Source organism: Thunnus maccoyii, chromosome 22 (assembly GCF_910596095.1).
Source record: "Thunnus maccoyii chromosome 22, fThuMac1.1, whole genome shotgun sequence".
Lineage (NCBI taxonomy): Eukaryota > Metazoa > Chordata > Actinopteri > Scombriformes > Scombridae > Thunnus > Thunnus maccoyii.
In genome coordinates this window covers 1541487-1565585 of record NC_056554.1, presented here as the reverse complement: position 1 = coordinate 1565585, position 24099 = coordinate 1541487, and the positions used below count along the sequence as shown (strand labels likewise).

General features: G+C 38.4%; 2 protein-coding genes across 6 annotated transcripts in view; both read left to right on the top strand.

Moving 5' to 3' along the window:
• Positions 1 to 694: 694 nt before the first annotated feature.
• Positions 695 to 5540, top strand: kcnk7 (potassium channel, subfamily K, member 7). The gene is made up of 3 exons (XM_042401496.1): positions 695 to 1371; positions 1963 to 2358; positions 4154 to 5540. The coding sequence occupies exons 1-3, from the start codon at positions 1035 to 1037 to the stop codon at positions 4426 to 4428; spliced, it is 1008 nt and encodes a 335-aa protein (XP_042257430.1). The 5' UTR covers positions 695 to 1034; the 3' UTR covers positions 4429 to 5540.
• A 9408-nt stretch (positions 5541 to 14948) lies between these two features.
• The window catches only part of ehbp1l1a (EH domain binding protein 1-like 1a), a 55141-nt gene continuing 45990 nt past the window's right edge, over positions 14949 to 24099 (top strand). For 2 of the 5 annotated variants that reach the window (XM_042400538.1, XM_042400537.1), the window contains exon 1: positions 14949 to 15362. In XM_042400538.1, the coding sequence (XP_042256472.1) occupies positions 15259 to 15362 (104 nt within the window). In that variant the 5' untranslated portion in view covers positions 14949 to 15258. The remainder of the gene's footprint in view (positions 15363 to 24099) is intronic. The other 3 variants (XM_042400539.1, XM_042400540.1, XM_042400541.1) reach the window with 3 other exon arrangements.

Genomic DNA, 24099 nt, shown 5'->3' with positions numbered 1-24099 from the left:
CACATGCCACAATGATGTTTTTATTTTTTTCAATTTATAACATAAAAAATAAGTATGCATTAATGTTTGCTGAAAATATTGTTTTATGTTCCACATCCTAGAGAGACTGTGTTTACATCTTTTCAATTAAAAAATCACCAAAATATATTATTTATCAAGGGGTGCCCAAATTTTTGCATACAATTGTATTTGTTTTCACAAGATCTGCCTCTGTCCTTTAGTAAAATGATTTTGTTAGGCTGAGTTTAAGTCATTTCATAAGTTAATTGATGGCCTCATATCTCATCCACTAAAACCAACATCTTTATACAAGAGAGACGATGAGCACTGATGAGATTTCCTGTATCATTACTTTCCATATTTGAACTGATGGACTTTATGGTTTTAGCCATTTCCTAGTCATTTGCTTCAGGGCTCGTGGTTCGTTTCCTGCATTAGCTCTGGTGGTGATTTTCTAAGAATATATATTGGGGTTATTGTTTTTTCATTTTGTAAAAACTCATGATACCCGCTATGACTGAATGTCCAATTTTAAAATGGGACAAAAAAAGAAAATGTGCGAGTGATTTACCTTTGTCTCACCACATTTTCTCCGTCCTCTGATTTCATTGATATGTTAATTTTAGAATGTACATTTGGAGTTATAAAAAAATCTTCTATATAATTTCCATGCAAATCCTCTCTAATATTTAGACTTTGTTTTTCTGTAGACTTGCTTCCATTCTTCTTCATTCAGCTGATCTTTTCCAGAATTCCATTATAGTTGAATTTTTTAAAAAACAAACTATAAATGAAATGCCCCCTTTAATTAGCTTTCTGATTTAAAAATAAAAAATCATAACAAGCTAATCAAAAATACTCTGTCAAACATATATTTAACAGTTTTTTGAGTTAAAAAAAGGCCTGACTGACCCAGTATCACTGTGACTGGTTCTGTGTCTGTGACTTGCTCTACCTTTCTAAATATTTAAAAGCTGCCCAGCTCTTAGTGTCTGGTTGCAGTCTGCTCACTAACACAGCAGCCAGAACCAACAATGGCCCAGCTCATGTCTTCACTGGGGCTGTTGTGCCAGATCAATGCGTTTACCTTCCTGCTTCTCAGCTACATCCTCTTTGTCGTGCTGGGAGGTCTGGTGTTCACAGCGGTGGAGATGCCGGTGGAGAAGGAGCTGAAAGTGGAGGTGGAGGAGCTGCGTCGCCTCTTCCTGCAGGAGAACCCCTGCGTGCGGGAGCGCAGGCTGAGTGAGCTGCTGGAGAAAGTTCTCTCTGCTCACCAGAGTGATGTAGCCGTTCTGAAGGCTGATGCTGACGAGAGCGACTATGACTTCACCTCGTCGCTCTACTTTGTGATTGTTACTCTGACCACCATGGGTGAGATACAGTGCAGAAATGTCTAAATGAATGAAACAGGGCTGCATATAACCATTACTTTCATCATCAGTTAATCTGTCATTATTTTCCAGATTCACTGATTTATTGTTTTTGTCTAGAAAACGCCAGAAAATTGTGATAATGTTAATCACACTTTACCAGAACTCAAGGCTACGTCTGATCAACAGTCCAAAAACTTAGATGTACAAAGATACAAAATAGAAAACCATTAAGTATATTGTATGTGGCCTTAGTTCTCTTTGGTAAAACGGTAGTTGATAAGAGTAAATAAAACTTTAAACATTTTCACCCCAACGTCTGTTAGCAGTGGTGGAAAGTAACTAAGAAACTCAAGCACTGCACTTAAAGGATGTTTGTGGATGTGGTTAGCCTAGCTTAGCATAAAGACTGGAAACAGAGGGAAACAGCTAGCCTGACTCTGTCCAAAGTTCAGAAATACACCTACAACACCTGTAAAGCTCGCTGATTAAAATGTTAGTTTAGTGCATTTGTAGGGGACTGTCATGTGTTTGTCAAACTCCTCAGTGGTTCCACGTCCTCCTGCAGACCTCTTCCTCTCTTCTTCCTCAGGTTCTGACTCTTACACTCCCAAATCAGATGAAGCCAAGCTCTTCTGTATCTTCTACTGCACCCTGGGGATCCCCCTCACCCTGTTCCTCCTCACCCTCCTCTCCAACCTCCTCCTCCCCGTCCTCACCGATGCCCCTGTGCACCATCTACACACTCACTGGGCCCTGCCCTACACCCGGGCCACCATCATCCACGCCACCCTCCTCTCAGTGCTGGTCGTATCCCTCCTTTTCCTTCTCCCCGCTCTCCTGGTGTGTGTGGTGGAGCCGGAGTGGAGCTTCCTGGACGCTCTCTTCTTCTGCTTTCTCATCCTGAGCACCGTCGGTCAGGGAGGAAACTCTGTGGGGAGAAGCTGGAGCCCAGCGGCCAAGGAGACACTCAATCTCCTCACCACATGTAAGTGGAATGATGTCAGTAACTAGTGATGCAGGTGTATGTGCCTAGACAGCCTTTATAGTATGCATGATATTATGTTTATTATACTGTTATAATGGAAGTAACACACTGAACAGAGATATTTCAGTTCAAGGCTTTGTGAAGTGAGTTAAAAGAAGGCAACAGCATTCACCTGATCTCTTGAGAAATGTTTACTTCTAAATTTAATTCAATTAGAAAGAAATGCAGAAACTAGTGACATTTTCCCAACATATAGAGGATGGTGAAAAGTAAATAGACCAGCATGTACTTATGTTTAAAAAGAAAAGCTGTGTTTTTAGAGAGAGAATGGAAGAAATCAGGTCATAGAGGGATCTCCCACTGGGACAGGTGATTGTGCTGTGGTTGTGGGGGAAGTTTCCCAGACAACCAGAGGGACTATTCATCTATGTCCCAATTCAAGGGCTGGATCCTCTGAATAATGGTACCTTTTCTATTTTTTTTTTCTCTGATGCCCTGTGATTACCAATAAATCCAAGCTGGTGTTTATGTTTGACTTTAAGGCTGCATTGTCTTTTTTATATTAACAATGAATTAAATTCCTATGTGTGATATGAAAGGTGTCACTCATACTGGTAAACCTGAAAAAAATTATCACCGACTCTGCAGTTCCCCTCAACTCTGTGGCACTTTTTTAGCCTCTTTTAGCTCATTGTTTTGGCTTTACAGCCCACAGTGTTGTGGTTCACTTCACAACTACTACCCTTGTTTCCAGCAGGAGCAGCATCTGTTTTCTGATAAACCCAATACCTGCTCAGCACCAAACAGCAGACAGACACAGTTAGAGACTAGGTGATGAACACAGAGGAGTGTTTAGCAGCTGAAGAGACAGATATATATAACCGATCGTTAAAATGAGAGTGAATATTGGACTCACATTCATCAGGTGGATACAAGCATGACTCCAAATGAATGCTAATGTCGCTCTGTGTCTGCTGGATGTATAAATAGGCAACTGTTTGCTAACATGTTCACTGGAACACCTTTTACAATATAAGGCCATAATATGTCTGATGTGTGTGGATGTTTTGCTTGTTGTGGAGGCCTGACCTAGTGTGGCAACAAACATATTAATGCAGCTTTAACAGAGAAATCACAGCTAAGACTTTTTTTAGCTTCATGTTATCATTTAGATGTGACAGGACTGTAAGACAGAAACATTACCACAAATGAGACTCAAGTGAATTACATGAAAGTCCGGATTTTAGTAAACTTCCCCCTACACAACCCACCAAGCTAAGACAGTTGTGACAAAAAAGCTACTGTTTTCACATAATTTTATATATTAATTTAAAGGAGTATTGCACTTATATACTGCAACACTGTCAGATGCATGATGGACAGTTTCTACACATTCTTCTTCCTTGTCAAAACCTGGTACAGTTTGGCTGGAGATTGTGGTGTGTTATGCTAGTAGCGGCTAATGTAGCCTGGAGCTGCTAGCCTCCAGCAGAGATGAGGAGCTACAGAGGTCTGCTAACCTCACTTCTTTCTAACTCCACACTCCCGGATTTGTTTCGTTTTCAAACTTGTAGTCTTCAGCCCCAGCCGACGCTGCTTTATATTACTTTTTTATATATATGTAGTAGTCGTCCCCAACACCTGGAGCACACACTGATGTTAAAAATCAATTGACTTCCCCTTTAACTGTTTAAATATATATTTTGTAAATTTTCCGTGATATTGAGACTAAATTACATCTTGTTAATACCAGAATCACCAAACCATACCAAATCTTGTCCTCCTCTCTCCACAGGTTACCTGCTGGTGGGCCTGGTGGTGCTCATCACCTTCAAGGAGACTCTCCTGCAGGTTCCCCAGGTCCGTGCGGTGATCAGGCTCTTCGCTGGTGTGCAGTATGCAGAGCTGGAAGGTGTCAATCTCAACGAACTGACACTGAGCGAAGAAAATTGTGAAGAGGAGCCTCAGTACTTCTCGTCCATCTGTACCATCTCCTCCACTCCCTTAGAACTGATGACCCCTTGTTCAGACCCCCAGAGATCCACACCCTCAACTCTCCAAACCACCTGAGATGCACAACTGGACACCAACCTGTCCACAACACCTCCACAACCCGACTCTTACATGTTTGAATATTCAAATACTTAATGCACTGCACTTCAATATTATCACATTCCTCTGGAGTAAGCTGTGAAGTTCAGTCATAATTCAAGTTCAGTTCCAGTAAAGCTGTACAGCTGCAAGACTGAAATGTTTCCTATTCACGATGTCCATATTTAGTCTTTAAACATCATGATGGAGCTCATGAGTGCAACACAATGATATAAGCAGCTGGGCTTGGAAATATTTAACCAGCACAGTTTAACTATAACATACAGTATGAGATAAACAACATTCACTCACAGTAAAATGAGACTAAACTGTTTAATAGCACACAAGAACACTGAATTGATTATCTGTACTGTGCAGGCTATTGGAAAGTCTTAAAAAGCACTGAATTAGCTTCCTCAAAAAGGCCTTAAAAAGGTATTAAAAAAGGATTTTTCTTGATGTTTAATATTTTCTCTTGCCTGTCGTAGGCAGCGATAGTTATAAAATGTTTTGATCTGATTACAGGCTGTCAGGAGAGGCTACACACCTATAAACTGAAAGTGGGATTGTTTCAGCAGTGGATTGTGCTGCAGCAAGTTATTTCCTCCTTTTGTGTGGAGTCATACCTGCAGCAAACACTGACATTATTATATTAATAGGAATTCTTGTTATATACAGTACTGCTGGGATGTAGAAGTACTGAAAAACATGTGATATAATACTAAATATATGTAGGCCATATAGTCCTACTGGTTTTCCATCATACTTTCATTCTTTGGATGGTATGATGGTGAAACATGGTAAATAACATTTTATGTGGTATTAACAGTCTTTAAAAGTCTTAAATTTAACTTGGTGAACCTGTAGAAATCCCTGCTGGGAAACTTTGAGGCGAGGTAACCTTTATTTTTCTGTTTTGCTGTACCCAAAGTATGTTTTCTTTTTTTCCTACAGCACACAAAAGTGCTTAAAACAACCTAAATGTGTCTCAAGTATCTTAAGTCAGTTGTGCTGCTATAGTTATGACATGTAACTTTAAGGAACTGGAAGTACTTTAACCTAACCTAAGAAAAATGTGTACACGTCCTGCTTCCTATGTGACACAATTAAGTCATTAAACTTGATAACTAGATGCTATTTATAATTATTTATTTAAACATGGAACCAACTCTGATAGTTGTGATATAGGCCACTCCTTTTTTTAACACTGACCTTGCCCGTTGCTCATGGTTTAACCACTGAAAGTAACTCCAGATGTTGTAGGTTAAACTAGATGAACATGTAATGTACATAAGTGACCACAAGGTGTCACAACTAATTACAGCAGCGCTACAGTGCAGGTCTGGGGGGGGGGGGGGGGGGGGGGGGACAGACAGCATGGTTTGACACCAACCATCACTAGATTATTTTATATGATATCAATGTGTATAAATGGCAGGTTAAAGCTCCTGAATGTCTTTCACACTGTATCTCACTGTCAGTCTGAGTGTGGTTTGTACAGATAAGAAGAGGTGTGGAATATCCCTGCAAATACAGAGCCTCACCCTAAAGAGCCTTATCAGACAACTTTCTTTATTTATATTAAATCTATTTAATTACATTATTTAAATAATGTGACATAACAAAAAAAGGTGGCACAAACTGAACCAACATAGATATAACTAAATGTACAGACAAGAAAAGAAAGCAGACACAGTGATGCAAAACAATTGTTAGATCAGTAAAGATTGGTGGGAGTGATACTTGTGTCAATTGGAAAGAATGTATGGGTATGTATGGGCACAGGGAGGAAAAAGGACAGAAAGAGAAAGAATGAGAAAGTAGAGTAAAAACGAGAGAGGGAGAGAGAAAGAAAAACAAGAATGGAGAAAAAAAAGAAATATTCATACATGTACATGTATGCATGCATTTATATTGGCAGGCAGCAAAGACCAGTGCAGCTTGGAAGGACTAGTAAGGTCCTCAGGCTGTTTTCTTTTTTGTTTCTTTCTCTCTCTCTCTCTCTCTCTCTCTCTCTCTCTCTCTCTCTCTCTCTCTCTCTCTCTCTCTCTCTCTCTCTCTCTCTCTATTGTTGTGTCCTTGCATTGGGCTATGCTCTGACCCCTGGGAGGGGGCTGGTCCCAACTTTCCACAGTGGACTTCCCCCAGACCATCGTGGAGGAAGCCTGTCCGCTGTGAGTAATGACTTATGTATCTATTTAGTTATTTTCATTATTGTTACTATTTTTCTTTCCCTCTTTCTCAGTTTTAAAAACTCATGATTGGACTCTAATGTTACTCCAAACATTAGAGTGCAACTCGATAATGTTGGAGAGCAGTGAGATGATCAGACAGGTTGCAAACAAACACTCAAGTTAGCCAAATGTATTTGGAAAAGAAAATGAAGGTGAATGTTAAAAATGTTACCCAAACTGTTCAAATCTGACCTAATATACTTACCGTAGTTTTGCCCACCATTTTCCTGTGAAATAATTGATAATTAGCAGCATATCAGATGTGCTTACTTATGGTTTTACCTCCAAGTAAGTTGTACTTACCTTGGTAAGTACAATGTTTTCATAACAGATAAAAATGTGGGGGGAAAAGTTTTGAGTTGATATTTGATGTATTGACATCACTCACACTCCATAGATTCTGTGTTTGGGGACAGTACATTCGGAGTGAATGCCCCTTTAATTAACCATCTAAATGAAGGTGCAGACTGCTTTACTTGGAACATGAACAGAGGCTTGTTTTGTCTTCTTCTACTATGGCTGTGTTTGTACAAGGCACAGAGGACTATGGAAGGAGCCGCCATGAAACTGAGCTTGTGACCAGCACTGCCAGCTCTTGTCCCTGCCATGCAACACACACACACACACACACACACACACACACACACACACACACACACACACACACACACTTTATGCAAAGATATGCTAAATGTGTCTTGAAGCATTAAATGTCAGTTACTTGTCAGCGTTTAAAAAATGTGAAAACCCAAAGTAAAAGTAACAAACACTAAAACTGTTACTTAAGCAACAGTAGTAGGTGTTTACATGACAACAAAGCTACATATCATGGTCAGAAAGCAGGAAATCTTGGCATATAATTTGTTTTGCTGGTGTGTTTTCAGCTGAGTCACTGGTGAGTGCCTTCTTTGTCTTCTTCCTCCAGTCATCAGTTTACAACACTGCGGTACAGCAGAGACACAGACATGACTGATGGTCATGACAGCCTTGTGATGGCTGGTCACTTGACACATGAGCCTGCTCAGAGCTCAGTCGAACACTGTGTTAAATACCACAGCCAACAGTTGTCCTCAGAGCTGCCTCCAAGACTACATCTAACACAAAGAATCAAAGCGTTTGCTTACCAGGTCACATAATCAAACAGCAGTTGTCTCAAGGGAAGTGAACTGTTGCTTAAAGCTGCTGGACACAACTAACCCAAACACAATAACTGTCACTGTTAGCCTCCAGCTGCTGCGACTGCTATTACTATTGATGCTAACTTTAAAGCTGCACTACTCAATATTTTTATATGAGCAATGGATCAAATGACTGTGTGTAATGTCAAAGGTGCAACTTGCAGTTTATTGTTAAAAGAAAAAAAAATAAACCAGCAATATTTGTGTATGACAAGGACAATATAGTTAATGAATGGTTAAAGTTAGGCAAATAAAATAAATGAAGCTGTACTAATCAATACATTTAATATTAATGATAGATCAAATGACTGTATTGATTGTGAAATGGGTCACAAATAATGACTAACTCACAGAGAATTATCACCAACTCTGCACTTCCTCTCTGTTATACAGAGACTTATAGCTTCGTTTAGTTATTTATAGCTTCTTTTAGCTGATTGTTTTGGTTTTGCATGCCACAGCTTCACTGTTTCAGTTTCACCTTACTGTTTTCTGCTTTACTGTTCTCAGCACTCAACCTAGTGTCTAACTGCAGCAGGCAGCTGTTCTCAGTGAAAAGCAGGTTTATTTATTTATTTATTTATTTATTTATTTATTTAGTAGCTAAAGAGCCATATGTTTTACTGAGGCACTGGTGGAGACAAGAGCTGAGTAAAAAAGGAGAGTAAATATTGGACTCGTATCCATCCAAAAGACAGCTAATGATGATATTACTTGCCTGCTGGATGTGTAAACAGGCAAGAGTTTCTTGTTGCACATTTACCATATCAAGTTTTAGAGGCCACAATTTATCAAATACACACGATTTTTAGCTTATTGTGATCTTCTGACACCAAGTAGCCAAATAATGTATGCTATTCTATAGGCATATCACTCCATAGTATAGTCAAAGGTCATACATGCGACTGTACTGTTGCATCATGGCTGCAGGGATGGTGTTCTGTGACCTTATTAATATGGTGGCCTATGCTCTTGCTGCCTGTCATCTGCTCTGCTTCTGACAGACAGCAAACAGGTGTTTGGCTTAACCAGGCTATATTTACAAAGGTCATATATAAAACTGTGGGGTATGATGCCTGCAGGGATCTGATTACTCCACCAGTGGTAAACTTCAAGCACATGTTCTTCCTTACCTAGAAAGAATCTGATGTGTCATGTTCATTTAAAGAAAATATTTTATTCTCTCAGGTGGTATAATGAGCTCTTATAGAACAGCAGAGTTTGAAATTGCAGTTGTACTGTAATTGTTGTAATCAATTTCTGATTATTTAAAAAATATCAATAATTAATTTGTTAACCTAACTGTAACTTGTAAATTTGATCTCCCTGCATGATGTGCTCAGGCACATCATTTCTATATTTATGTATCTATTTATTTGCCCCAAAACTGTAAAATTTTAAAATAATCAGAAGTAACAATTAAAAAAAAAATCAAAAGAAATTATTGAACATTTTAGGAAATTCATTTATTTGCTTTCTTTCTGAGAATGAGGTGAGAAGATGGAAATCAATCTCATGTCTGAATCTGTCACCCTGAGTCCTGTTAGCCGTGGTTGAAACTTTAAGGAATGCGGTTGGAAAATACACTCATTTTCTTTGTCTCCAAGAGTGAGGTGTTCAGATGGATACCACTCTAATGTCTATGTATGCAGAACAGAGCTAGAGTCAGGACATGGTTAGCCTAGCTTAGCATAAAGACTGGAAGCAGGGGGAAACAGCCAGCCTGACTCTTTCCACACTTTTAAAATACTCCTACCAACATCTCTAAAGCTCAACAATTAACATGTTGTGTCTCGTTTGTGTTCCCCTTGCCTCCCAGTCTTTATGCTTAGCTAGACTAACCACAATGCCAGCTCTGTACTTAACACAGAGACATGAGACTGATATCATCTTCTTATCTCACTTTCAAAAAAAAGCAAATAAGGGTATCTCCCAAAATATTGAACTATTTCCTTAAAAAACATAGAAAAACACACAAATCGGTGTGTTATAACTGAATGTACAGTCCCTCTCTGTATTATGAAGGCCGTGTACTGGATGTCCTCACCCTGCAAAAAAATATATTCAGCTTGTTTAGACACATGAACTTAAAGAGGCCTTATGTAGAATATGTCAGCACTGATTTTTACGTGTTATTGCAATGTTTGGTTCATTTTTGTCTTGTGTGTTGCAAAACTTTGTGACAGACCCATCTGTCCTGTCTGCAAAGCTTCCACTCACTATTTCATCTTGTCAACCACACAAAAGTGTCCCTTTGTTTGCCATCCTCAGCTCTCTGGGGCAAACAGTTGCTCTGCATGACATTCCCTCCTGTGTGTCCAGAGCCTTTGGTGGAATCTATTTTTTTTAAGTGAAATTGCAGATGGCTGAACTTTTGTATCACTTTTGTATGCACATATATGTAAAAAGCAAATACAAAAACCTAGGAAGAGGTGGAGAAAGACATGATTGCTCACTTGTATAAAATATATATAAAGTTAATTATTTAGGTTAAGGCATTCTGTAGAAAACCACTGTAATATTGATCAGTTATATAATGAATTACACTTCACTATATCAGAGGTGGACAACCTTGACTGGCCTGTATATTATTTTTAAACATAGATGACATGACTGGCCGTGAACGTTGGTCAAAAAACACTCAATCTCATTGCAATGCCCTGACCTCCAAAACAGGATACGCACCAACTGGTGGGTGGCCTGCAGACAGGAAGTTGATTGTTTAGGAGAGGGTTTACATCATAGTTACAACATACCATTAAAACCTTAAAAAGCTCATCAGACATATTATTGTGTTTTACAAATATATCAAGTGTATTCATTGAATTACAAAATTAGGCCTTCCTCTGATGCAAATCACACAAGCTTTGTAGTTCCTGAAATGTTGACATTCTGGAGGCACTTTGCTTCTCTGGTATGTGTGTAATTGAGGGTTATTTTTATTGACCAATAGCTTTCTATATGCAGGAAAACTCCTCTTTAATGTGACACCCTCCATTTTTTTCCAAATTAAGTGTTGTCACTGAACCAGAGGAACTAGGAAATGCAATTCCCGGAATAGTTTGTCAGATAAACATAACCTCACCACAGTAGATCATTGGCAAAACACCAACTTTAAAAAACTGTTATTCCCACATGTGGAGACTCCCCTCCGCTCTTCCTTCATTCTTGCTGTATTTTTACCCACCCAAATGCAGCTGTTTCCCAGTGTGCCTGCTGGGAGACTGGGAGGATCGAAGGACACTGACAGGGGAGGTTCAGTCCCATAATGGAAACACCAGGGACTGGCCTGGGACTTGGACCCATCTCTTAGCAACAGATGGAGACTAGGACAGCATGTACTGAGACCATGTGAGACTGCAAGTTTTTTTTATCAAATGTAATAACAAAACCATTCAAGGTCTGGTATCACACTAATGTACTAGCTATTGGTACCTTTGTTTCTTCCCCAGTGTTTTTGTCATGATTGATACTCTTTTCAATTGTATTCAGTTTGTATTTGCTACCCTTTGACTACTTGTCAGTTCAAAATTGTGTCCTACCTTTGGGGAGCCCAGTACCCTTGGAATTACATCCGTATTGGATGATTCCTCATGATGTACATTCAATGCCAACGCTCTGTACCAATGCAGGAAGTAGTGTGTCATTCATGTACAAAGGCAGAAAATAACGGTGTTGATTTAGGAGTGGTGGATGGCAGTATAGTGTGTCAGGGTATATCAAATCACCAACAACTCCTCCAAATTAAACAACCAAATAGGTTGTTTGACCTTGCACTCCAGAATGACCCATGGGAGCATTTTCTAATATGCTGCTTGTATTGGCAGTAATTGGCAGGACAACATAATTTGTCTGTGCTTTCCAAAACTGTTACAAATCACTGTTTAAAAATAATTATGTTTTATGGTATGACATTGCTGTGATTAAGGTCTGGTTAAGTTTAGGCACAAAAACCACTTGGTTTGGTTGCCCAGTGACAATGTTATTGTCTGGTGATGTGGTTGTATTATTATGCTGATGACACTCTGTTGTATGTTTCATTCAATCCCTTAAGTTTTTAAAGTCTGGACTTCCTACACTGCTGCCTTGCTACCATCAACTGGATGGCTTGTAACTTTTTTTTTATCCAAACCTCAACTTCAATCGTAACATTAAGATTCTTGTTCAGTCATCAAGCATATTGCCAAACTCTCCAAAAATCACGAAACACAGAGAAAATATCCCTTCAGTGCTAACTGGGTTAAAGTGGCTCTCTTATAACACCTAATTCTGCAAGACTTGCTGGAAACCAAATGTCTTTACAAATTCCACAGTCAATGCGACAAAGAGTGATTGTGCCTTTACTGTTGTAGGTCCAACACTGCAACAAACTCTCCCTCATTATCAGATCAGCTGAGTCTGTGCCACATTTTAGAAAGCTTTTAAAAACCCACCTGAACAAGCTCACATTTTTATGACTTAACTATTTATTTGGTTGAATTCTTTATATTTGATCATTCTTTGCAATTCTTGTTGTATTTCATGATATTTCAAGTATTTGTGTGTAGTTTATTTAGTAAAGAAAAATGTATTCACTGATTTATTGTTTGCAGACTCCAGACAGGGAGTGTCATGTGGCTTGACATTCATACAGCTTAGTTGTATACTACCACTGTTGCTGTGGAAATGAATGATTATTGTGTTGTTTGATAATATCAGCATATGTAGTGAGAAAAGCAGGGGACCCAGACAGCTTCCTTATGCAGCTGCTAAACAAAAGTCATATTTCTGGGATGCATGCTCTCTGAGACTAATGTAAACATTACTCCCTGTAATGTATTGAATGTGCGGGAACCAGATAAGAACACATTCAAGTCTCAAGACCATTATAAGAATACCGGTCAATTGTATCAAATGCTGAATTTAAGTAAAAAGAATTAATCGGTGTTAATTCTTACTTCAAACTAGAAAATCATCTGCTTTTTAAAAACAGTCCCCAGTAATCTCTTACCTGTTTTCATATGTATAATTGTTGTTAACTTTGTAAATTTTCCTTAGATAATGCTGTGTGAATTTGACCATATGACCTGTGTAAACTGATCACCATCCAAAATACTTCTAAATCTATTAATTAACTTCAATTAACAAATTTTGGAAATAACATGACTATAACTGATTACACTAGAAATAACAGAAAGGTTTCCAAAGGACATTTGGTTTCCCTCAGCTCCAGAGGTACTTCGCATCTTTAAGCTAATTATTTTGGTTCTAGGACTTTTTTTTCAGACTCATTGCTCTCATAATGCTGTCTCCAGCAGCAGCAGACAGCAGTTTTCAGTGAAAAAGCTCTGATAAACCTGTACACTACCAGCACCAGACGGCAGACAGACAAAGTTAGCAGGGAACGAATGGAGCATTAGCAGCTGCAAAGGAGTTGATGGAGACCAAACCAGAGCTAAAAGGAAAGTCAGTGTTGTCCACATTCATCAGGGTGACACAACCATGACTCCAAATGAATGCTAATAAATGCCTGTTGGATGTGTAAATAATGCATTGTATGCTTTTTACTATATGCTTTACCCATATCAACTTAATGAGGTGATAATATATCAGATGTTGTGTTTACAGCTTGTTGCCATCCCCCCTGTGCCCCCCCCCAAAAAACAAAAACAAAAACAAAAACAAAAAAACAATTAATGCAGGTTTTTTTCAAAGCGGATGCAAGCAGGTTAGTGGACTAGTTACTTATGGACTCCAATAAAAAATATCTCAAATCAGGTCATTTGGCAGGAGTATTATGTCAGTAAGTAAATATGATTTGCATCAGAGGAAGGCCTAGTTTTGTAATTCAATGAATACACTTGATATATTTGTAAAACACAATAATGACACTGTATGAAATCAAATGATCTTTGAATGCACTTTAATCAGAGTGTGAACAGAGTGTTTATGTGTATGTTCTCAGAGGCTACATCATATTCTCAGCTGCTCCATGTGTCAACGACAGATTATAAATAGACTCAGGGCTAAACTGGAAAAGTCCCTCCAGCTGAGGGGGACTCATAACAGGGAAAACTTTCCCCTGAGAGACAAACAGGTAATTTGCATTTTATATTCAGTCCTTGATAATATCCCTCAACACCGCTTCGTGAGAACTCACTCATCGTTTGGCTCCTCTTAGGCCTGCATTTGTTGTTTACTTCAATTATTTATGAGTATATATAAGCAAATGATGTCTGTGTAACCTAGCCCTAATGAAAAAACCCTGTAATATTCTCTTAGGGACTTACAGCGGCCTGTGGCTTTCAGCTAAGTAGCCTTACTGAAGATTATTGAATTTTATCTCCAATAGCATTAGGCTTGATATTGTTATAGTATTCTTGTACTGAGTTACAGTGCCCAGAGGTTCTCAACAGAGTCACTATCACTGCTGTATTACTGCCATCAGTTTTGGCTGTGAAATTTCTGTTGTATCTTTTTTATGTCTATTGTAGAATTACTGTTATTACTTCTATGCTTTGGTGACTTCAGCTAGAGCATCACATGTAACAACATCATATTATTAGATTACCCTGCAGAATATGAAGTCACTGTAGGTGTGACTTGTAAAGCATGCTATATTGCTTAATAATCATCCCTATTGCGTCAAACTAGCCGCAATAAACTATGGTGAAACAGGAAGTGAGGACCTTCAAAAGTGTAACTCGTCCAATCTTTCACTTTTGACGATATGTTTCTCATTAATATAGTTTTCAAATGAAATAACTGTGATTGTAATTTCTAATTTCATTCTACAGCCAATAAGATATGTATGGCGGTTACTTCAAGTTGCTTCCGTTATTTTGGGCTCTGTATCTTTAAATTTACAATCTAAATAGACCTTATAAACGTAAAACTTCAGCATTTCTCTCCAGCATTTTGTTTCATGGAAGTATAAATATTCATGTAGGTAAATTAAATTTAACACATCCAAAATATTTATAGACTGAACCGGCTGACTTCCCGTTGCCTCCCCACACATGAATGTTATAAAAACAATCTAATGATACGTCTCTTCTAGACTTTCCAAATTTCATTGGACCTGATGGATCAAAGTCATGTCGGGGCTGTTTGTGACGAGACGAGGGATTTATTTGAAAGTGAAAGTCTTGCGTCTTCCGGTATATCGTGGTGAACTTGACGCCACCTCTGACTAGAGGCGTGTGTTTGTTTTGCAGGCTGCGTGAGGAGGACTATGAGGGTGGAGACGCTGAAAAGTCGGCTCATACATTGCCAGAGAGGAGCTGTCAGCGGAGCAGGTGGAGCTCTTCAGTCCACTTCCACCGGTGAGGTCCCAGCGGAGGGACAGGAGCGAGGATACATATTTCCTTCATATTAATGTCGGTTCACCGCGTCTGTGAGATTTGACAAGCCCGACCATGACTTCGGTATGGAAGCGGCTCCAGCGGGTCGGAAAGAAAGCGTCCAAGTTCCAGTTTGCTGCTTCCTTTCAAGAACTGATGATAGAATGCACAAATAAATGGTAAGTAACACTAATAACTAGCTAATATAGTGGATAGCTGTTGCCTGTCCTTTGGCAGTGCCATCCTAATGTGCTCTATCCTAGTAAAAGGGACTGACAGCCTTATCTTTTACGGCAAGAGAATAATGCCAAACTCCATTTAGAAATATTAACATTTTTTTCTTCATGTACGCCACAGAAAAAACGCTGCATTGAGGGATCACTTTGACCGTGTTCAGCATATCTAGGTCAATAAAGTTTGAGCTATTATCGGTTCTTTGTTATTCCATCATAATTACTATTCGCCACCATACACAAATGGGCGGAAGCGAACACCATAAATATTTTCTAAAAGTTGGGTGTTTTGAAATGAAGTGCTGTTAAGTCAAACAAGTCAGTTTTATTTATATAGCGCCAACTCATAACAGAAGTTATCTCAGGGTATTTTTCAAATAGAGCAGGTCTAGACCGAACTCTTTAATTTACAGACCCAACATTCCTCCATGAGCAGCACTTGGTGACAGCAGCAAGGAAAAAACTCCCCTTTAACGGGAAGAAACCGCGAGCAGAACCGGGCTCTAGGTGGGCGGCCATCTGCCTTGACCCGGTTGGGTAGAAGAAGGGGAGAGGGAGAGAGGGGGGGGCGACAGGATCTTGCTAGTCAGAGGACAATGTTTCATCTGCAATTTAACTTCTTATGTTCACTATTGAGCCTGATATGTAATTTTTTAAAAATCAAAATATGGTGACAAGGCTTGATAATGAGTGATGTGTATTTCTGCGGTGAGGGCACGCCCCATCACTTCCGCGTCTGCTTTTTGATATTGAGCATTATGTAGCTGATATGGCATCCTGCAGTCATGCTGAAAGCTAACCTGGTTGTAGGAAAGAGTGATAATCTCTGGTAGTGACAGGTGAAGGATGGATGTGTTCATTCACACCATCAGCACCACCAGGTCTGTATCCAACACTGCCCCCCCCCCAACCCTCTAAAGACACCTCTGTTCAGTAATGGCAGGATTAACCTGTTAGGGGACCCTGGGGCAAAACTTTTTGTTTTGTACCCCGCAGTTGTCCTATTCTGGGGTACTACTCAATTTATTTATTTTTTTATGTGATTAAACAGATGTATGCACCATGAGCACAGTAGAAACTAAAATAAAATTAAAACTAGATTTTGACACTGGGCCCCTTTAACTACCTTTAGTGGTACAAAAAAACAAAATTGCAATTAATCAAAGCAGGTACAATTAACTGACACACAGTGAACCTAGGGCTCTTAGAGGAACTGAGGCAGTTACCCGCCTTGCCGAAATGGTAATCCAATGGTGCTTATTAATCGATTAATGAAAACTAATTAGCAACAACTGTGATGTGATTAATTAATGAAAAAAAAAATCAGTTTCCAGCTTCTCCAGTGTGAGGATTTGCTACTTTTATATCATGTAAATTGAACATTCGGGGGTTTCTTGACTGGATTGGAGATGTCACTCATGGCTGGATTAACCTGACAGGAGGAACTGCAGGAAAAAAATTAGCTGCTGGGTCTCAGTTGACCACCATAAATATTTTATGACACTTTATAGACTAAAGAATGAATTGATGTGAAACTATTAATTGAACTAAACAAAATTAATCTATTAATTGCTGCAGCTGCACTGGCTACCATTTAAATTCTTTTGATACTGCTGATATACCTAACCCATACCTTAGTTTTGACAAGATACTAAAACTACACGTGTATTCATACCTTCTTTGATAAATATAAATCTGTTGCTTTTTTTTTTTATAAAACCTTTTTTTTTTTTTTAACAGAAGAAGCCAAAATTCTTCAATTGTAAAATGTTGTCTAATAAACAGAAGCAGCAGTAGAATAACTTTGCCTAAATAAAATCCAGTCTAAGGTATGTAATATAGGTCAGAATCCTTAATCAGCACTCACACCTGGTTATGTGCTCTGTTGTTGGTGTGGTTAGTCTGTGAGCTGTTAGTCTGACTGCCACAGTCTTGGCAGTGCAGGAGTTCCTTTAATTCCATTATCATTACTCATGGTGCAGTCAGCGTGTGTTTCTAATCCTCCAGCCCTGGCTTGCATATAGTGGCCTTGCTTCCTGTCATTTAGTTTATGTAATTCTCTAGAAGTGCTATACACACCAACCAGTATCAACATGTTTCTGTTCGTGGTAGATCCTGTCATAGAGTGAGTTTGTTCCCACTGTGTGAGAAATTATACACTTTGCTTGTTCTGTACTACAGTTATGATCTGAGGCTCAAAACAATATGATATGACACATTTAAATGAATGGGGAAGTGAGAGCAGACTGTAAATGTAAAATCAATAGAACAAAAATTTATGGTGCTGAAAGTGTGTGTGTTTTTAAATGGAATTTGGGCAGTCAGAGTTTCTTGCCAAAGTCAAATATCATGAGTGAAAGTGATAGAAGATTTTGAGTAAGTCAATACTATGATTTATTGAGAAAAGACTAAGAGGTTCTAAGTCAAAGAGGTTTTTAAGTTACTTTTTTTTCTAGGTTCCAGAGGTCATTTGGTGAATTGGGGTTTCTTGTTAAAAGAGTTTAATTTTATGTGGAGGCCCATTTATGCCAGGAAAAGAAAAAAAAGATGAAATGTGAAGACTGAACAAAATAAAAACACTCATGACAAGGGAAAATCATGAGAGAGACTTACTTATTTAAAATGTTGAGATTATCAGTCAAAATTACAATTTAAGTCATAATTATGACACAATTAGTCAGAATTTTGACTAACCGAGTCAAAATTACAGTTTGCAAAGATACATTTACAATAATAAGTCAAAACGATGAGGTACTATGTCAAAATGCTGACATTTGAAATAGGAACTCACTATTGCATATGTTTTCATAAATTTGGCTTAAAAAAGTTAAAAAACCTTACTTGGTATTTAATAGTAATAACTTCAATAATTTTGTTATTGACTTTTCTCATAATTTTGATTAAGGCATTTAATTTTAACTTAGTATCTAATAATTATGGCATAGTATGCCACAATCTTTACTTACAATGTTTTTTTATTTTTATCATTTCTAACTTTTAATCAGTTTTTTTTTCTCTAATTGGCAGAAAAGGGCTTCCATAATTTCACTATGATTGAATTTAAGAATATCCCAGAGGATATATTTCTGATCACAGGGATCTCTTTTACTGTGTTCCTGGGACTAAATGTGATCACACAGGGTTTAATGGTGTTAATGGTGTTGGTTTGTGTCCTCATACAGTGGTTGCAAAGCCAGAGAGTATTTCTTGAGTTACTTTGACATCTCTAACCAGACCAAATCCTACATGTTCACACTTGATGTAACATCATGTGATTCTGTGAAACCACAGAACACGCAGCAGCTGAGCCTGAACCCAAATATGAAGTGTGTCATTTTATCAGAGTGTGTAAATGACTGGCTGATGGTTGGACTGTTTGGCTATTATTATGTGTGGCGAGAATTAATCCCATGAATAAAGCATTCAAGAGACAGCAGTGAAACCAGGCTACCCTAACCTCCTAACCCTATACCATAGTGCTTCTACTTCTACTACTCTGCTACTACTGCACTACTCCTACAACTGCTGCTGCTACCACTACTACCAATACTAATATTGCCACTATTACCATCAGTAATACCACTGCTTTTAAAGCTACTACCAATACTGCTGCTGATACTACTACTCCTATTGCCGCTCCTACTACTACTATTCCTGCTTCTAGTATTGCTTCTGTATTTGCTACAACAAATATTGTAACTATTGCTGTTACTATTTGTATAATTAAAACTGCTACCACCAAACTGCAACCATTAATACTACCTCTAATACATGGACAGCTAACACTGCTACCACTACAATGGGCAATTCTGTTTTTACAGGCTATCATGAATGTCTTGCTGAACAGTGCAGAGATGGATGTTTATTCTTTTATTCTGGCTGATGAGACATGTGCTCAGATTAGTAAAATGGGCAAGCTGTTTTGGTAATTACCAGAAGTCACCAAACTTTCTTCACTAATAAAATAATAATGACAAAGGTGTTTAAAGTATAAAGTTTAAAAACTAAAATACTTGTACTTTACTTGAATATTTCCATTTGATGCTACTGTATACTTCCACTCAACTACATTTATTTGACAGCTTTAGTTACTTTTCAGATGCAGATTTGACTCTATGGATAATATAACAAGCTTTTAAAATACAACACATTGTTAAAGATGAAACCAGTGGTTTCCAAACTTTTTGGCTTTTGACGTCTCACAAAAAGCAGTGTGTAGTCGGGGTCACATTTCACATGTCTATGAGTTGTTAACAGCTCCACCAAATAGTGATTTTTCCCTCTAAACTTCTCACATGCTTTCATTTCAATAAATGTTCAAATGATCCAATATTTCACCAAAATCAAAGATTAGAGAAAAAGTCTAAAAACTGAAAACAGATTTGTGTATCAGCACTTTGTTTTTTCTTCTTTCCTCTCCCATTAATCATCTCACGACCCCTCAGATTTATCTGCTGACCCTTTGGAGGGGCCTGACCCCTAGGTTGGGAACCACTGGACTAAACTAGCCAACTGTATATAAAGTGGTTGAAACTAGCTCCACCTCTAGCAGCTACAACAGTAACATGCTGCTCTAACACTGATGCTTCTCTATTAATAATCTAATGATGTCATATATAATAATATATCAGTCAGAGGGACCAAACCACTACTTTTACTGCAATACTTTAACTACATCAAGCTCATAATACTTATGTACTTTTACTGTAGTAGGATTTGTCATGCAGGACTTTTACTTGTAATGGAGTATTTTTATATTGCTGTATTGGTACTATTACTTAGGTAAAGGATCTGAGTACTTCTTCCCCCACAGATTCCACCATAGATTTACCTATTGTCTCTATTGGGTATGATAACATTGTAATTGTTGAGCTCAGGTAACAGTGACACAGTGACATTACTAAAAATAGGTCCAACAGGGTAAGAAACTTGATCAGTCAGATGATCAGGTTCAAACAAGCCAACAGTTTATAGAGATTATCTAAACCATTTTGAGGTCAAACTGAAACGCTTGAAATATCTCTAATAATCCTACATAGACTTTTTCACAGCAGATATTTTGACGTGTAACAGTAGGAAAAACACAGGTTTAAATAATCAAATGAATGATGGCTGAATTCCATTTAACTGTTTCATTTTCAGGGTCCTGGTATTGTGCATGCTGGTTCATTGTCACACTGTCATTACTTACTGGGACACTTGAATAGAACAGAGACATAATTTTTGCTATTATGTCAAGTCAAAATGTCTGCTGTGAAAAAGGACTACAGTAGGTACAGTAGGTCAAAGTTGAAGCAGGAAGTGGATATGTAAACTGTGATGGATGTTTAGAGCAGACAGTTTGGGTAATATTTTGTTACCTTCTGCTACCTTCATTTCCAGTTTGACTAACCTCTTTGTTTTCAACCTGTCTGATCGTCTGACTGCTTGTGTTTCTAGACCTTTAAACTGTGTTAAGTGATGCCACCTTGTTCTAGATCTCAGTAACATTAGAAATGATGGCTGGTTTTAATAAACAGAAATGAGCCTTTAAGGCTTATAATAATAATAATAATAATAATAATAATAATAATAATAATAATAATAAAGTTTATTTATATAGCACTTATAGTACAAGGCAGACTTAAAAGGAACAAAAGACAGAATAAAATGCCAAATACACACACATTCCCACATATATCTGTAAAATCAAATATAAATAAATCAATAAATGAAGATTGTAAGAAAGCCTTATGAGTTGCTTGACAACTCTTTTTATTTTTGCCGACGTTGTCAACATTGGCACCCACACTGTTCCAAATCAGTGGTCTCATTGAAATTAATCAGGAGGCTGTGTTTTTTTCAGCTGCAGGAAAGCTGATGGTACAGTGATCAATCGAAATCCTAACACAAAGGTGAATCAGGTAGAATAAGGGAAAACACCTGTGTGGCTAGATCATGACAGTGACGGCTTTAAAACTGAGAAAGAACTACAGGTCATGGGTGACATCACAGAGTATGTTTGTGCTTTCTACAGTCTATGACAAGAATGTGTGAAATGTGGATCAGTTAGACGGGCTATCTTCCTGAACTGATCAGTCAAAACCTCTCGCATTCAAAGGGCAGAGGAGTAGCAGAGGGTTTAGACAGCCTGGGATTACCATTTAGAAGTCGTGTGATCAACAACTTCCCTTACACATCCAGCACTCCCTCATATGGTGAAGCTCCAACACCTTGTACTTCAAACACCTGAAAACAAACACTTGAGTTATATTTGCAGCCACCAGGTCTGATATGAGTGTGTTATGTAAGCATGTGTGGGGTGCATTTCTGTTTTAAGAAATCAAACTCTGCAACGCACTCATCTACACACCACTGGAGCTAAAAACACTATTGAAGCATCTCTATGATAGATAGTGCAGCAGGTGTAGGATTGCTTAAGCTTCTCTGAAGTTCAGCGTAGCAGACATCTATTTCTGTTTTCTCCCTCTCTTTCTCTTTCACTGTCACTCCTCTCTCTCTCTCTCATAACCTTTCTCACCAATCCACACATTACTTATGAGGCTCATGCAACATGAGAAGAAGGCCTAAGCTTACTGTTCCCACAAGGGTTTGACAAAAAGGAGTCTTTAAGGGCCACTATTGATAATACTGTTACAATACCTTTTAGATTGAAATTTCCAGTAATATACATTTTGCAAAAGTATTCAATCTATACATGCCATATCTAACAAATGCAATTTTATTCAATTTATTTTCAGAGTTTAGCCCATAATTTCAGTTCAGTTATTGTAATTATTTGCTGAGATCTGGATTAAGGTCTGCTGGGTCAAGCAGCATGAGCAGTCATGCGTTCGGACAGGTTGTAAAAAAAAACGAGTTTATCCAGATGATCTGAATCATTTTATTTGGAGGTCAAACTAAAAATGAGAGCACCACCTCCGATTTGCCATTGATCTCCAAAATTCTTGAGAGGGTAGTTGCATCCCAGCTCCAGATCCACCTTGATAACAAAAATCTCTTTGAACAATTCCAATCTGACTTTCGCCCCAAACATAACACAGAAACAGCCCTGGTTAAGATCACCAACAACCTGATTCCAGTCTACTCTTCATCCTCATCCTCCTTGACCTCACCGCAGCCTTTGAAATCATATCCCATCAACACCTCATGGATCATCTGGCTAGCATTGGAGTCAGGGGTACTGAGTATCAGTGGTTTGCCTTCTACCTTGCAGACAGTACACGTTCTATACAGATTCAGAATTGCCAGTCAGAAAGCTCCATAGTCCACCATGGAGTTCCACAGGGTTCAGAGTTGGGACTACTCCTGTTTATTATTTACCTGCTCCCTCTTGGCAACATTGTCTGGGACTATGGTTTCCATTTTCACCGTTATGCTGATGATACACAGCTTTAATTGTCCACTAAGCCCACTTCTACTCTCCCCTCGAATACCCTCACTGCTTGTCTCCATGATTTACAGATATGGATGACACCTACCTACCTAAAACTCCACAGTACTAAAACCGAGCTGCTACTCATTGGCACTAAATCTACACTCGCTAAAACTAATATTTGTTCACTCCCCATTGCTGAAGCCACCATACCAGTCTCCACATAGGTTAAGTGCCGTGGTGTTATCCTAGACAGCACCCTCTCTTTCTCCAGTCATATAAACAGTGTCTCCCGTATTGCTTTGTTCCATCTGTGAAACATGTCCAGACTATGCCCTTCTTGAATGCAACACTCCATGGAAGTCTTAGTCAGTGCCTTGGTCATGTCACGCATTGTCTATTGCAATGTGATCCTGGCAGGCATCTCCAACTTCAACTCACCCAGAACTCTGTAGCATGGATTATTACACGCTCAAAATCCACTGAACATGTCACTCCCCCTGCTGATTTAAAATATTATTATTAATATTTAAAGCTCTACATAATCTATCCCGTTTATCTCGCAGACCTCCTTCAGACTCATCTTACATGATGTAAGTTGACCTTTAGTGTCATGAAAGGCGCCTCTAAATAAAATGTATTACCATTTTTATCACCTGAAATGTTGCTAATAATCCCTCATTATATTGAAATACTGTGAGCACAATGACAGTAGGTACAGAAGGTCAAAACTGAAGCAGAAAGAGTGTCTGTAAACTGTGATGGAGGTTAACAACAGACAGTAATTTTTTGCAGTTTAGTAAAAACAGTACAGTTAAGTTGTGTGACATGGTAATACTAGGTTTAGAGAATTGTTGCATCAATATGATGTGCCAGGTATTTAATTAGCTGGATTAGCCAGTAACAGATGTTCCTTTCTGCGTATTTTATCCAGAAACTTTCACTGTAAAACTTTTGCTGTAAAATTCAATATATTGCAAATCTATATGAAAATGTTATCTGTATTGGCCACCCCTGTACGTCAGTCTGTTTCTCAGTCTGCGTTCTTGTGAAATGTCAACAGTCACAGTCCAAGTTCTGTTCTAATTCAAAGTCTGCATCTATCCAAGTACAGTTCAAATGACGGGAAGTGTTCTTGCTGGAGCATACTGTTGGAGCTGACTTGTGTGGACTTGGGACAGCCAAGTATCCCAGGATGCATTTTGTGCCAGCCGGTGGCGATGACGGATATTTTGAGTCAAGCCAGGACTACTATTATGTCACATTATTAAGTTTTGATATTTTTTCAAGTACGAAAGTAACCAATTA

Bases quoted from the DNA above. Each gene is read 5' to 3' on its own strand.
- kcnk7 (XM_042401496.1), top strand. From the start codon at position 1,035: ATGGCCCAGCTCATGTCTTCACTGGGGCTGTTGTGCCAGATCAATGCG. The intron at 1,372-1,962 runs GTGAGATACAGT...CTTCTTCCTCAG, and splicing joins TGTTACTCTGACCACCATGG to GTTCTGACTCTTACACTCCC. The intron at 2,359-4,153 runs GTAAGTGGAATG...CTCTCTCCACAG, and splicing joins ACTCAATCTCCTCACCACAT to GTTACCTGCTGGTGGGCCTG.